General features: G+C 40.9%; 1 protein-coding gene across 6 annotated transcripts in view; it reads right to left on the minus strand.

The window, feature by feature from the left end:
* LHCGR (luteinizing hormone/choriogonadotropin receptor) overlaps window positions 1-14,108 on the minus strand; it is a 99,360-nt gene that overhangs the window by 65,430 nt on the left and 19,822 nt on the right. For all 6 annotated transcript variants that reach the window (XM_053890673.1, XM_019417218.2, XM_019416952.2 and 3 more), the window contains exons 3-6: window positions 12,789-12,863; window positions 9,769-9,843; window positions 7,603-7,677; window positions 7,437-7,514 (exon numbers count right to left, since the gene is read on the minus strand). In XM_053890673.1, coding sequence (XP_053746648.1) covers window positions 7,437-7,514; window positions 7,603-7,677; window positions 9,769-9,843; window positions 12,789-12,863 — 303 coding nt within the window. The remainder of the gene's footprint in view (window positions 1-7,436; window positions 7,515-7,602; window positions 7,678-9,768; window positions 9,844-12,788; window positions 12,864-14,108) is intronic.

The raw sequence follows: 14,108 nt of genomic DNA on the forward strand, positions 1-14,108 counted from the left end.
TGGCCTCACCCTTTCACGTGAGGAAGAGCCTTCTCTGGCTTCTCCTGCTCTCATGTGCTTTCTTCTAGAATTCTGAATTTACAACTTCACATATGAGCTCTCAGCCAGGATTACTGGCTGCCATTTTTTTCAGTAGTTTTCTTTCCTCATGTATATGATAGAATTGGAGGGGCTAGGTACTTTCTTGGTTTATGCCTGTTGCCTTGTGCAGTTACACACAATCTTCTTGCCTCCTTAGCAGCTCAATCCCACTGGAATTCTTTTTTTTTTTTATTTTACATTTAGAATATTATTCTTTGGCAGTCCTTTATCATTGGGAGTTTGAATTCCTTTATAGCAATCTCTTGTAGATAAAGGAATCATATTGTTCTTTTCTCAGAACTTCTTTGAAATTGGATTTCTTAGAGTCCAAGCCAATGTTTGCCAAAGCATTTCCCCTTCATCTCCTGACTCAGAATCAACCGGAGCTGCTTGCCAGAAATGCAGACTCAGACCTACTGACCAGGTGCACTGCAGATCTGTGGAATCAGAATCTGGTGGTGGTATCCAGGAATTTGTACTTTTAGAACAAGCTCTCCCAGTGAGCCTTGGGCATGCCACTTTGGGGCCTTTGCCCTAGGTTACAGCATTGGATGACATAGCTCTCACCATTTCCATATACAGATCAGATGGTCTGCTGGACAGAACTGAGTCCAGAGTCTAGTCCCCTTACCACTGTCTCTACCTTCTAAGTGATGGAGTTACATGTATAGTGAATTTAAAAAAAGTAGCCCCTACTCTGTTTTGAGCAAAGCAAAGCTGCCAGCAGTTGTCTGGATACCCATTCTCTGTCATTTTTATGTGCTGTTCTTATCCTAGTTTTGATATATGTTAGAATTTTGTACTTTTTTTTTTTTTTTTTTTTTTTTTTTGGTGGGGCTTACAATGCCATTGTTCTAAGTGAAGCTTCATGGTTAAGGTTGCAAGTATTCAACCCAACTGCCTGGGCTTGAATCCCAGCTCCACTACTTATTAGCTGAATTACTTTATTCAGTCATCTCACCTCTCTGTGTCTTAATTTCCAAATCTGAAAACAGGGATGATAATAATAGTATTGACCCCAAAAGACTGTTGTGTGTATTAAAATGCATAACATATGTTAAACACTTTGAAAGAAGTCCTGGAACACAGTAAATGCTTAATGTGTTGCCATTATTATTATTATTATTATTATTAATTATTATTATTATATCTTGTAGTCGCCTCCGTCTCTCTGACCACAATACAGGGCAGGGGTTTCCCTTGTCCTGCTCTGGACAGGATTTCTGTGAAATGCAGCAGTCTGTTTAATTGAACTGTTCAATGGGGTAGAGGTGTTCCTGCTCCTGGTGGAGGAGGTCATTTTAGTGGCCTGGGCTGCCCTACGTGTACTCACTCTCCAAAGGTCCGCCGACACCTTTGGTCTGTGTTGGCATCATTGACATTTTTGTATTGGGACATTTTTTCATGTCTTTTTTAATAGCTTGGGTCCTACTTGTCCCGACTTCCCAGAGAATGGAGCTCACCGTTTCCTTTTTAGTTGTCGCTCTTCAGCTTTGTTCTTAGCAGTCGCGCACAATAGAATGTGTTGCCTTGTTTTGATTAAAAGAGTGGCTTCCTTACTTTGGAGAAGTTACAAATGTGAGTGGGAGGCCTCATGCTGTCAGGCCTGCACAATGCTTTAAAATGCCCCTTAAAACAGCTGGAGAGTCACTTCAGATAACTTTTTTCCCAAGACTTCATGGTGTCAGAATTAAATGAGGACAGCTTCCCTTGCCTTGGGGATGCAGTCACAGGCACGGAAATGGTTTCTCCCCCTCTCCTGTATTACAATAGCTGCACCTTACTTTAAAGCATTGTCTGTGTTCTCTATTCAAATGTCAGTAATTGTGACTCAAAAAGAGAGAATGTCACCTTTTTATTCAAAATAAGATTCAGGCTTTAGAACTTAATCACAGATGATACTCTAATTGTGAATGCTGCCTTAAAACAAACTCCTAATATTCCTGGGGCTCTAAAAGCATTTTCTGGCATTTTAACAGTATTAGATGGTCTTCCATAGTTCCCTTTTAGATCATATAACCACCTAGTTTTTGGATGATTTTAAAGAAGAAAGCTTCATTTATGTTTGCAGATCTGCAGGGTCTCAAAAAGTGGCCTCAGGGTTTCTATTTTAGAAAATATGCCCTATGGTGGTATATCTATAAGCAAATTTTTATCAAATGACTATACAAATACCTACCTAAAGAACAGGGATCCTAAATTCACCTCTTTCTTCTCCCTGTGGTATTTTTCTGCAGTCCTTTTTTGTATGAATAATTCTTGTGTATGAAGTGTATGGAGACACTTCTTTAGTGGATGTCCTGGCAGTGGTTGTATGGATAACTGTCACCAGTCACTGTCATCAGGCCAATCTCTATATGCTGCCATGACCCTGGTTTTGAATGTTCATCAGAATTCCCCCACTTCTGTGGGTCTCACATTCCCAATGGCAAGGGAACCCTCTCTCTGAAGCGGGCATACCTCCTGTGTTTTGGCAGCATGGAGTTGTTATGTTCCCCCTCAAGTTGCCCTCAGCCAAGTTCATGTGGATTATTATTATAATGGATTATAATATATTGAATAAAATTTTTGAAAAATCTACTTCCACAGTGATATTTAAAAAGAGTGAGATTGAGAGAGAGAGGATTCTTCTTTTATGGAAGATCATTGGTAATAAATGTGGAAGAATGATGAGATTTAAAACTTCCATTTTGTAATACCCTACATAAATGAATAATCAGCAGATGCTGAAACCATCAGATGAAGGGTTATTGGCCAACAGGCTAGCGGCATCAACTCAAAGTCTCCCACCATGCTTTATTATTAACGACAAAGGGAAACATGTGCTCTTACAATGAAGATGTCTGGCAGTCACCACTTTAACCAAATGGCCAAGGAGCATGGAACGACATGCTTTCTGGTTTGATGTACTGGGAGAGATACAGCATGCCCTTTGCAATGTTCTTGCAGAAAAGTTGACCTGAATCTAATCCTGACAATACAGTCAAATGAATCCATATAACTGGCCTGGGCTCCTTCAAGGAATTGGTGTCATACAGAACAGAGGAAGGCAGGGGAGCGGATCTTGGGGTGGAGGTGAGGTTGGGAGGACTAAAGAGGCATAATAGTGAAAATGCAATGCATAAACTTTGATTGGAGTCTGAGTTTAAAAACATTCTATAAAGGACTTTTTCATTGGAATGTGGAGTATGGGTTGGAGGATGCCATTAAATTCAAGTTCATTTTTTTTGGTATAATGGTGTAATTATGTAGAATGTCCCTGTTTTTGGGAGATACATGCTGAAATGTTTAAGGTATGAAGCATCATAATATCTATAAACTTCTTTTGGATGGTTTGCCCAAAAGGAAATGTGTTGTGTATACTTAAGATACATAGAGATGGGGTGGGCGTGGCAAGCTGTTAATTGGTGGTAAATCTAGGTAAGATGTAAAGGGGTATCATTGGAAAGACAAATGGAAAGTGACTCCGTTTTTCCATTAAAAATTTTCAAATAAATAATATTAAAAAAAAAGATGAAACAGGATGGTCTAAAACAAGTGGCTTGCTGAATATTAGCTTTTAATCATGGCGATGCTGTGTAGTTGACATGACACGATTGGATTTGCACCAAAGGTATTAATAATCCCACTGGATACACAGAGACAGAGGCATGTCTGGGTGGTGTAATTGACTAAGGTTCATAGACACAGAGCCAGGACTAGAATCCAGGCTTTCTGTCTTAATGCCCAGCAGCCTCTTGAGTGTGACTTATGACAGGTGCAACCTGGAATCTTGTCATCCTTTCCCAGGCATTCTTTCTCTGAAGGGCCTTAGGGAATTAGTTGCCATGACCTTTCCTTCTCTTTGTAGAGTTCAGACATGAATCAAAGTTGTCTCTTTTTTGAGACTGGTATGACCAGTCACCTAGAATATTTTAAAGGTGGTGCAATGCAGCCAAATCCTGCTCACTCGGGGGGGTACATTTCAAGGTGGCCTCTTGAGGAGATTTAATGAAAAGCCAAAGTGGCTCTAAAGGGACGTAAGAGTATAATGCATAGTTTTAGCATTAGCCCCACTGAGCTTCTCTAGCATCAAGTGAAGTGTTCTGTTTTCATTAAATGAGCTCACAGTTGGTAAAGATTTAGGTGGGGGGAGGGCAGGAAAGGTTCCACAAAAAGCAAAATTTCAAATACTACTAATAATGAAGAGATAAGGCCTGCTTTCATTATTTTCTAATTAGGGAGTTGAACTTTATAGCTGAGAAAATAAGGCTTTCCTCTTTAAGTGTAATACCCTTTTTCCAGCAGGGTGCTCCACGGGGTCCTTCACTTACAGAAGGGCCCATTCAGCTGAGAACAAGTGCCAAGCAAATGACTAATTGCTCCCCTTCCAGATGAAGGGCTGAGAGTGAGGAAGGAATGGAAGCACAATGCCCCCTCCCCCTGGGGCCACCTAGGAGAGGTGGATCTGCAATCCTCATTAACTTCAGAGGTGGGGCAATTATGCCCTGCTGGTAGGCACTATTCTTCTTAAAATCATAACTAACATAAGTTAATGGCCCCATAATAAAAATACTGTGCAGCTCTCATGTGCACATGCTGAAATGTGATGTGTGAAAGGAATCTTTGGTTGTTCCTTGAGTTTGGTAGGGTGGTCCCATCCTAGGAGCTCACAGAATCCTGTGGATCATCCAAACATTTGTTTCCGTGTTGATCATTCTCCACATCTTCTGTCCTTTCATTCCATTTCCACTTCATTCCAATGGCTGCATGTTACTTGGAAGGAGTGCCAATTGGTTCCTGATTATTTTTAGATTTAGGTCAAACTCAAAAGGAGTCTTGAATATTTGTGATGTTTGAATAAAGGCTACTCTGTTGGGTGGTTTCTTCTTCTTACTACTTTTATCAGAGTTACTTCTTAGCTTTTAATCCTGTATCCCAGCTTTCAAGACTCAGTAATCCAATTTCCCTTCCACCCCTGCCATTTATCTAAACCTATTTCCTGTTTCTTTAGCTGGATATTTATTCCCAATAAGTAAGACTCATCACAGCCGTGCTTTTGCTCATGCTATCCCCTCACTGGGACCACTCACTCCCCTTTTCTTGGTATGTGGGACCACATAATGGTTAAGATTGTGATTCTGAAGACAGACTGGGTCTAAGTCTTGACCTTGGGCAAATCACTTAACCTCATAGTGCCTTGGTTTCCACACCGAAAAGCCCTACCTCATAGGGTTTTGTGAGATGTAAATGAGTTTTTTAAAAATTTTTTTTTAATGTTTATTTATTTTTGAGACAGAGAGAGACAGAGCATGAACAGGGGAGGGGCAGAGAGAGAGGGAGACACAGAATCTGAAACAGGCTCCAGGCTCTGAGCCGTCAGCACAGAGCCCGATGTGGCTCGAACTCACGGACCGTGAGATCATGACCTGAGCCGAAGTCGGACGCTTAACCGACCGAGCCACCCAGGCGCCCCAAATGAGTTTTTAAAAAGTAGTTAAAAACAGTGCAGGCATTTACTAAGTGCTGTATAAATATTAGCTGCTATTGTCACATTTACCCATATAATTGTTACTGATACTGTGAGGTCTAACTCAAGTCTCATCTCTACCATGCAGCTGTCTCTGATTTCTCCAGCCCAAGAGGACGTCTCCGAGACTTCTCATTTCTGTGTAATACAAACTCTCACAGTGAATATCTACTAGTTTGTATTATTTTTTTCTTATTTCATGTTTGCCCCATATTTTCTCCTTTTCCTCATAGTTGAGATTCTGAGCTTCTTGGGGACATGGATCTTACATCTTTTGTGTTCTAAATAAAGACATAGGAAGACCCTAAATCCTGAGACATGTAGTAACTCCCCACTCAGTTTTTGGTTGGTCTCTCACAGGGGACATGATAAATGAATACTTCTTGATACATTCAGCAGTGAGTTGGAAATACTTTATAAAGAGCTGTAAGAGCTGTAGTATGTGAGGAAAGTGGAGGAGCAGAAAGACTATAGAGAAGATTTTCTAGGATCTCCTATCTCCTGTCTCTTCCCTGGCATTCAAGGGCTGCACATAAAGAATTTATCCTGAAAAGAATTTTTTTTTTTTTGGTTTCTGCTCTGTATTCTTTGATTGCAGTACTCTGAATACCCTGAGTTGGAGCTGCATTGGCTACAGCTTTGTAATATGACAATTATATGTGTGGAATTATATCTACACAAAGTAAAAAGTTCTATACAAATGCAATATACATTGATACCAATATTTAGAATCCATGATATAAAAGAGACTCCTTTGAGATGTTTTTTCTCTTGCTTCACAACTACCTCCTCATTTTGGGGTCATCCAATGCATGCTCTTTCTTTAAGGGCAAGCTCATTTATTGACTCAGTATAGCCCTGCTTTGGGCTGTAACCAAAGCAGAAAAAGTAAGAGGGATATGGATGTGGGGAGAAGAATTGAATATGGGTCACTGGGCTTTGGATATAAGGGAGATGTGGTGCCCAGATTTCTTCTTCTGAATGGTGGGGCAAAGGTGAGTGCCCTAGGAGAAGATGGCAGGGATCCCAGAGGGAAGGAAGTCAGGCAGATGAACAGTGGAAGATAATAAGTTGGGTTATCTTAGTGCAGTGCCGTTTAAACTTTATGTGCATGCATATCACTTGGGAACTTGCAGATTCCAAGTCTGTAGTTCTGAGTCATGAGAGTCTGCATGTCTAATTGGCTCTTAGAAGATGCAGTAGATGCTGGTCCATGAATCATACTTTGAATAACAATGCCTTAGGAAAGAGCATCAAAGGTATAGGGCCTGTGAGCCTGGTAACCTGATGTGTGATTGTCAAATAAAAAGACATTATTTTCAAGTATTAAGGGATGTAGGGAATGGGTATAGATGGTGCTCCTCAGAAGCAAAGTAAAACATTGGAGAGAGAGAGAGAAAGAGAGAGAGAGTGAGTGAGTGAATGCAGGCTCTCTCGATCAACTATTCTACCTACTTGGAGAATATCTTTCCAAACTCTTCTCATTTGAAACTTGAAATTTCTGTGCTCTTTGCATGAGGGCAGCCATTTCCCTCCAGGCTGTCTCTTCCCAGCTTTAGAGCATTCCAATGATGCAATGAACAATTTCATCAGTTGGAAATTTGGTCACTGTAAGTCCTCAGGGTCCATCTCATTAACTTTAAACTGAATGGGTCAGTTGGTTGTTGTGTGAACACATGACCCAGCTGTAATCCCATGCAACTACTCTCACCCTTAGCATTTTAGGTCATAAAGACTTACCAGTGAATGAGGAATGTGGTAAAAGATGAGAAAGAGCTTACCTCAAGCTAGAAGTGAGAATAGCAGGAGCCTGTATGGCAGAACGTGAATCTGGGAGTTTACTCACAGTGTTATGGATTCGTTATTCATCCCTTGAAAAGCATTTCCTGGTATGGTGGTTATGTGTAAGTTATCACAAATTTCCCTTGAGGAATAAAATGAGAAATATTTACTTTCCAAATTTTAGCTTCAAATAGGAAACTGCTATGCATAGCAATCAGCCTGGTACTTACAGAATGAAATTAAATTCGGAGGAGAAGATCTTCGTAACATCTGGAAGCTCTTGGATGCCTGTGTTACAGATGCTCCTGTGATTGGGGGCAGGGTGGGGATGTGGGCAGAGAATGAATAAAAGTGACTGTCATTAAGGCATAAAGGTAAAAGCAGTAGAAAGGCACTTTGCAAAGACTATTTTTAAATTAAAAAAATAGTGAGTTTGACTTTATTGGTAGCACTTTTAGCTGCTGAAGGTTGTCAGAATTTTAAAGCCCCTAACACTATGGGAGAAGTTGCTGTAAGGCTCCTATTTAAAGATTAGGGGCTGGGACTATACTTTTACATTTATGTTTTTCATTTGCATTTTCTTTTTCATTTACATTTATGTTTCCAGCCTGTCTTTTCCTATTGTATCAGTTGCATTTTTCTATTGTATTCCATTCCATTCCTTTCCGGTAATTTGCTCTTGATAGTTCTATAAAGCATCCCTCTACTTTTGAATAGGTTTTAACTCAAAGATTTTAGGAATATTAATCTCCATGTGAGAGATCCATATCCCTCATTATTAAAAATCTTTGTTTTTTATTTAGCTACCTACTGGTTCATGGAGTTTTTTCTTATAACTTATCGAAATCATTGAACATTCTTTTGGTTATTGGAGCTACTCAAGACTCTTCTTCCTCCTACCTTTTGTTTAAACTTCAAAGAAGAGAGAGGGTTCAGTGATAGGTTAAATTGAAGGATATTTTGTTACACAAGAGTGGGACTCCTTTAGAGGAATCCAGGAATCTGGATTGCCCCTGAGTTTTTTTTGGGGGGCTGCGGGGCTCAAACTTGGATGCTTAATTGACTGAGCCACCCAGGCACCCCTCCCCTAAACAAGTTTTAAATTCACCTATCATAGACTGAAGAAACTGATATGAACTGCCTGGCACTCTGGTGGCAATGGAAGAAAGGGAGCCAGGTTTCTCTTTGGTTCTTTCTGATTCTCCTTCTTATCTGTAATTCCAGACTACACTGAATCCTTGCCCTGTTTACGGCTAGTGATGGCAGTGCAGCTTAGACAGCAATGTGTACTGGGGTTGGGGGAATATCACTCTTCAGGGGGGTAAAAAAGGGACTATAGCGGGCAATTTTGGTTCTGGGATTTTCTTATGTTTTTCCCAATGTGGTTGATACTGCAGATGCTTATGTCTCCTGCAGACCATCAGAGGCCTGGAAAAGCAGAACACCTGGGCTGGGAATCATCCAGTGTTCGAGTTGCCAAAGGAGCCATGCTAGTGCCTGCAGCAGCTCCTGGAGGAGGCCCCAGGGTGAGACTGTACAGATGGCATGGAACACAGACCCAGAGAGATGTCCTTCCTCCCTCTCCAATTTTTTTTTTTTTGAGGTGGTGGGGGTTGTGAACTTCCATCTTCTGAAGATTTTATGAAATTTAACTTATCAGGAAAAAGAGTGAGAGAACATCTATGTTAGAGGGCTTTAAATTTTTCTGTGTGAACAAGTGATTGGTTGGCATGTGAGAAGATCCATAGTGATCAATTTATAGATTGTATCAAGTTTCAGGAGTTTTGATTTTGCTGGCAAGGCAGTGAGTCTGCTGGGTTATAGTGGTACTCAATTTATAATTGTAACTAGTAGATTTAATAAGATTTAAAGGGAAATAGAAATAGGACATAATGATTTCATTTACATGGCACAACGCCTACTTCAAGGCAATACTTAAAAAGTTTTTACTTATTGAATAAATGAACAAATGAGGTGAAGGAATCAATAATTCTTCACCAGGGATGGGTGTCAAATTAGAATTGCCTTTTCCACTTTCATCTAAGCTCTATCTCCATCATCACCTCACCTTAGTTCCTGATTTATCCTTTTCTCTAAAGTGTCATGACCCCCCCAACCCCACTGTTAGTTTTGAAAACCATTGCAAAGGGGGTGATATTCTTCTCGTGTGTTTTTTGGAGAGTGAAAAGGTCAGGAGCCGGTTAAATGGATTTGGAAGCACCCAGCCTGGTGGCTGACAAGAAATGCTGATTAAATCTTAATCAGAAGGCTGAAGGCAGACATGCAAATCCTGCTAAGTATATAGTTAAAAAAATTCTTTCCAATCTTTTAATTGTTTTGACTTTCATCAGATGCCCAACTTCCCTCCCAGTTTCTCAAAAAGGAGAAATCCTCACAGGTATTTTAACCGGGGCAGATTTCTAAATGCTCCAGGCTCGATGTACACCAGGTTTTTGGTGTTCTGGATCAGTCTGTAAAGAGAGAGGCAGCAGTTTAACAGATGTGTATTGTTTGGAATGCACAAGACCATGGTCACCAGAGGATGCTGGCTGAAAACGGCACCAACAAAAATCAAGTGACTTTCATAGGTTTGAGAGGAGCTCCTAAGAGCCTGGGGATGGAAACTGCACAGTGGGACCCAAATGGTTCTTGCCAGGAAGCTCTGCTCTCACCCTCTTGCTGGGGCAGGTGTAAATATCATAGCTGGCAGTCTGTTCCACCCCACTCTATGAAGCAGCACCAACTTCCAGGACTCCTGGCCAAGTTGGTCCTGCCCTACAGTGGAGCCCACACACTAGGGGGTGATGGGAGATTCCACTCCCAGGATGGATGAGCAAATTGGCTACTCTCCCTTACAGGCAAACTGGTCTTCTTCATGTTGGGCTGTCAGGTGCACTGCCAGTTATCCAGATGGGCATTCAGTCTTTGGATCAATCCAGGGGCTTGGATTTGGGGATTTTATACCCCTTCTATAAATAATTTGTTGTGTGGTGATGCCCAGCCTCCTAACTTTCCTGAGCTAGTGTGCCCTTCCATAAAACTAGAATAATAATATGCGTTCTTCCTACCTCAGAGGTTGCTACGTAGTGAGTAATAGAATAGGTAGAGATAATGTATGAGGCTAGGCCTTGTACAGTATGTAAGTACAGCCATAACTCCACGGTGGTGTGGTTGCCCTTCTCCCTACTTCTCCAGTGACTTTGACCCTTTGAGAAGTAGCCACAGTTGCCTGTCTACTTTAGATTAAATAAAAGGCCAGTCAATGCCTTTGATTCTCTTTCCCCATGCAATGACCACTCAAAGAAATGATAATTGCTCTAGTTCTATAGAGAAAATATAGTGTATTGGTTAGGTAGATGGGCTCTGGAGTCAGCCTGGTTTTATCTTGGTTTTACTGATTATATGACCTTGGTTACATCATTTAAAGCTCGGTTTCCTCATAGGGTAGTTTTTGAGGAGTAAATATGTGTGTGTCTGGTTCACAATTACTGGTTAACAGTAATTGTTAACCAGTGTTAACAGTTATTATTATAGTTGGTGAAATCAGGGTGTTGAATGATTTGTATCTAGTCACACAGTTGAGAAGTAGTACAACTTGGAAGTGAACTCAGTTTTTCTGACTCTGAGACTAGTGTTCATTCCCCTTTACTATAGTTACCCACCATTGGTGCCTGTTTCCAACTTTTATGTCTGTTCAATTTCTTTAGAGGTGAGTAATGTTTTGTTGTAATTATTTTTACAACAACTTAGTCAAGCAGTCATGGGCCATGTGGGTAGGGTGGAAGGAACTTTTATCTCTTAAAGATTTTTGGTGGTCTGACCTTAAACCACTCATTCAACAAACATTTACTAAGCACCTACATGTGTCAGGCATTGTTTTAGGCACTGGGGATACAGCTGTGAACAAAAAGAGCCTGTATGGAGCTAACATCCTAGTCTCAGGGCCTTCCCTGGGAAAAGTCCATAAGTTTTCCGTTAGAGCATTTTATTTTTCTTTCTGTTGCATCACGAGCAGTTTATTTATCTTAAGCTGTTCTGGTGGTTCACAGTATAAGCTGTGCTTCTGTATCACTTGGGAAGTCTGTTAAAACTACAGATTTTGAGGTCTGGGATAGGACTGTCATCTATAATGGTAATGACCTTCTCTCTCCTCCCCCAACCCCCAATTCTACTTCATAGCCAAGCCCAGACTATAAATCTACATTTATAGTATTTTAGATTTCCCCATAATTGGTTGGTGAGTTAGGCTCACCTCCCTGACTATAATGTCATCTCCTGGGGAAGATTTGTATTTTACCTCCTCTGTATTCCAGCAGCATGTGACCCCCTTGGTTGGACATGTGGCGGGGTACTCACATACTTATCAATCAATTATTCTCTTTAGATAATTGCTAATTGGACCATTCATAGGGAGGCCTTGTAGTGTAGTGGAAAATGCATAAGCTTGGGAGAAAGACAGGCTGGGGTGGAATCTCATCTCTGCCATTGTCTACGGTGCCACACTGGTCAAATTACTGACCCTCTGAACCTCCATTCCTCCCCCTGAACAAAAGGGATAATTACCCTACTTTGCAGGGTGGCTGTGAGGATTCATACCACCTTGAGGAAATAAATGCCAGGCACAAGTGTGCAGAAAATGTTTGTGGCTAACATCCTTCCCCTTCCCTTAACTTTCAAAACTCCTGTGCAGGTGAAGTTTGTACAAGCTCAGGTTTGAGCCAAACAAGGCAGCAGTAAGAAGCCTGGCTTAGGAGTTACACGAACCAATTTCTAGCCCCAGCTTTAGCACTAACTTGCTGTGTGACATCAGACAAGTCAGTTAAACTCTTTGGGTTGTAGGTTCATCATCTGAAAACTGAATTGAGCCAGTCTTCACCCATCTTTTTTTGTAAATTGGAGGAAAATGATAATTTGGAAAGAACTCTTTTTAAGACTCAATTCTAACACATCACAATAAGAATAACAAACACATACACATGTCCCACACAGGGCTTTTACACGGTTGGTTTCCAAGAATCATTTACTGATTAAATGAAAATGTCCAAACAGTCCCCAATGTACTAATTCATGATCTCTAAGCTCCCTTTCAGATTTTCCCACTACCCCAAGTACTTCATACCCTCCCTTCCATAAGGTAAGAGCTACTTGGCAGGACTCCACAATGTCAATTTTAATTTCCAACTTTGTGTTCTGATGTTTCAGAGTTTATACAGCTCCCAGGGAGAAGCAGTTGTCACCATGGCAACCTTCAGGCCACTGCAGTGAGAGAAATTAGTGCCTGCCCAGACCTAGTAATTGCTGCAGTCTTTTCCTCTTGGATTCCTAGCATTGGATGCTTGAATACAAATACCGAGTAGGCTCCAGCCAGCGAGGGTAATAGTGTACAGCAATAAACTATGTGTTAGCTGATGCTTACATTTCAGACAAATTGAGGAGGTTGTCAAAGGCATTAGCTTCTATCTTTTCCAGAGAATCACTCTGAGAGATTTCACTAGGGGAGAGAAAAAAAGGGAAGAAACATGAAAGAAATGACCATGTCTGCATAATAATAAGCTATGGGTGTGACCCAACAACTGGGGGCTCCAGTGGGATGCCTTAAGTTGTCCTCCTATCATCAAGTGCTGCCATCTCCCTTTAGAAGCACTGATGGGCATCTGTAACCCAGGTGCTGTTGAAATGCGGGTTTCAGTAACCCCTGTTTATGTGACAGGTTATTTTTTCTTGTTCATCTTATGACTCAAGAGTCACAGTTTGTTAGAAGTGGACAGGTCTTTTGAGGAAATCTAGTCAGATTCCCTTGTATTACAGCTTTGGAAATTGAGACTCAGAGGAGAGGCAAATAGTGCTTATGGGAAGGCTCAGGACCGGGATCTGGATGTCTGGATTCCCAATTCCATCATTCTAGTGAGGTTTTAATTTGGGTTACATTCATTGTTTCATAACTCTTTACCCTTTTCCCAAAATCCTGCTCTGAGGTGATTGCAAGGTGGTCAACTTCCGCACGTAGTGTCCTTTTTAGGTTGTGTCTATTTCTTTGGCTGTTCTCATTCTTTTAGCAAATTGAGGACAAGGAGTATGTCTTGTTCACTTCTGAATCTGTGGCAACTTGATATTGCCTGGTACGTAGAGTATCAATGAATGAATGGATTAATGGATGGCTTTTTTTTTTTTCTAAAGACATGAACATAAAGGGCCCAGCTTTGCCATATACCATCTCAAGCATGCAGGTAATATCAATGTTACCCTAAAATTCCACCATAAGCTACCATTTGCTACCAGCTGAGAAAAAAGTCTCAAATTCACAAATTGTACATTTGAGTGTTTCTAAGGTTAACATTCACTGAAGCCTTAAGACTTCAGAGCTTTAGCCCACAGAAAGGCTGAGCCTAAGGCAGTTAATGTCTTTTATGAGCAACACAGTAATGGATTGTTGCTGGATGGATTAATTTCATTCCTACCTAATGGTTTGTTTATTTAGCTGTGGCTACTTTTCTCATGAGGAGGTCTTAATGCATTAAGTTATCAAAGCTCAACATTTAAACTTGGGAGCAGAAGAATAAGGGTTAGGCTCAAGGAGACTGACATCTATGTCTTGAGGAATCATTTTTAATGTCCCCATTGCGTATTAGTACCCTAAAGAGCAGTCCAAGTTTCCCCAAGGAGCTAGGATTGATGATGCTGTATCTTCATCTTCTTTACAGATGTAAATCTGCTTCAAAAGCCCAGTGAATTGTTA

Source organism: Panthera pardus, unplaced genomic scaffold, assembly GCF_024362965.1.
Source record: "Panthera pardus isolate Hobbes unplaced genomic scaffold, ASM2436296v1 HiC_scaffold_25, whole genome shotgun sequence".
NCBI classification, from domain to species: domain Eukaryota; kingdom Metazoa; phylum Chordata; class Mammalia; order Carnivora; family Felidae; genus Panthera; species Panthera pardus.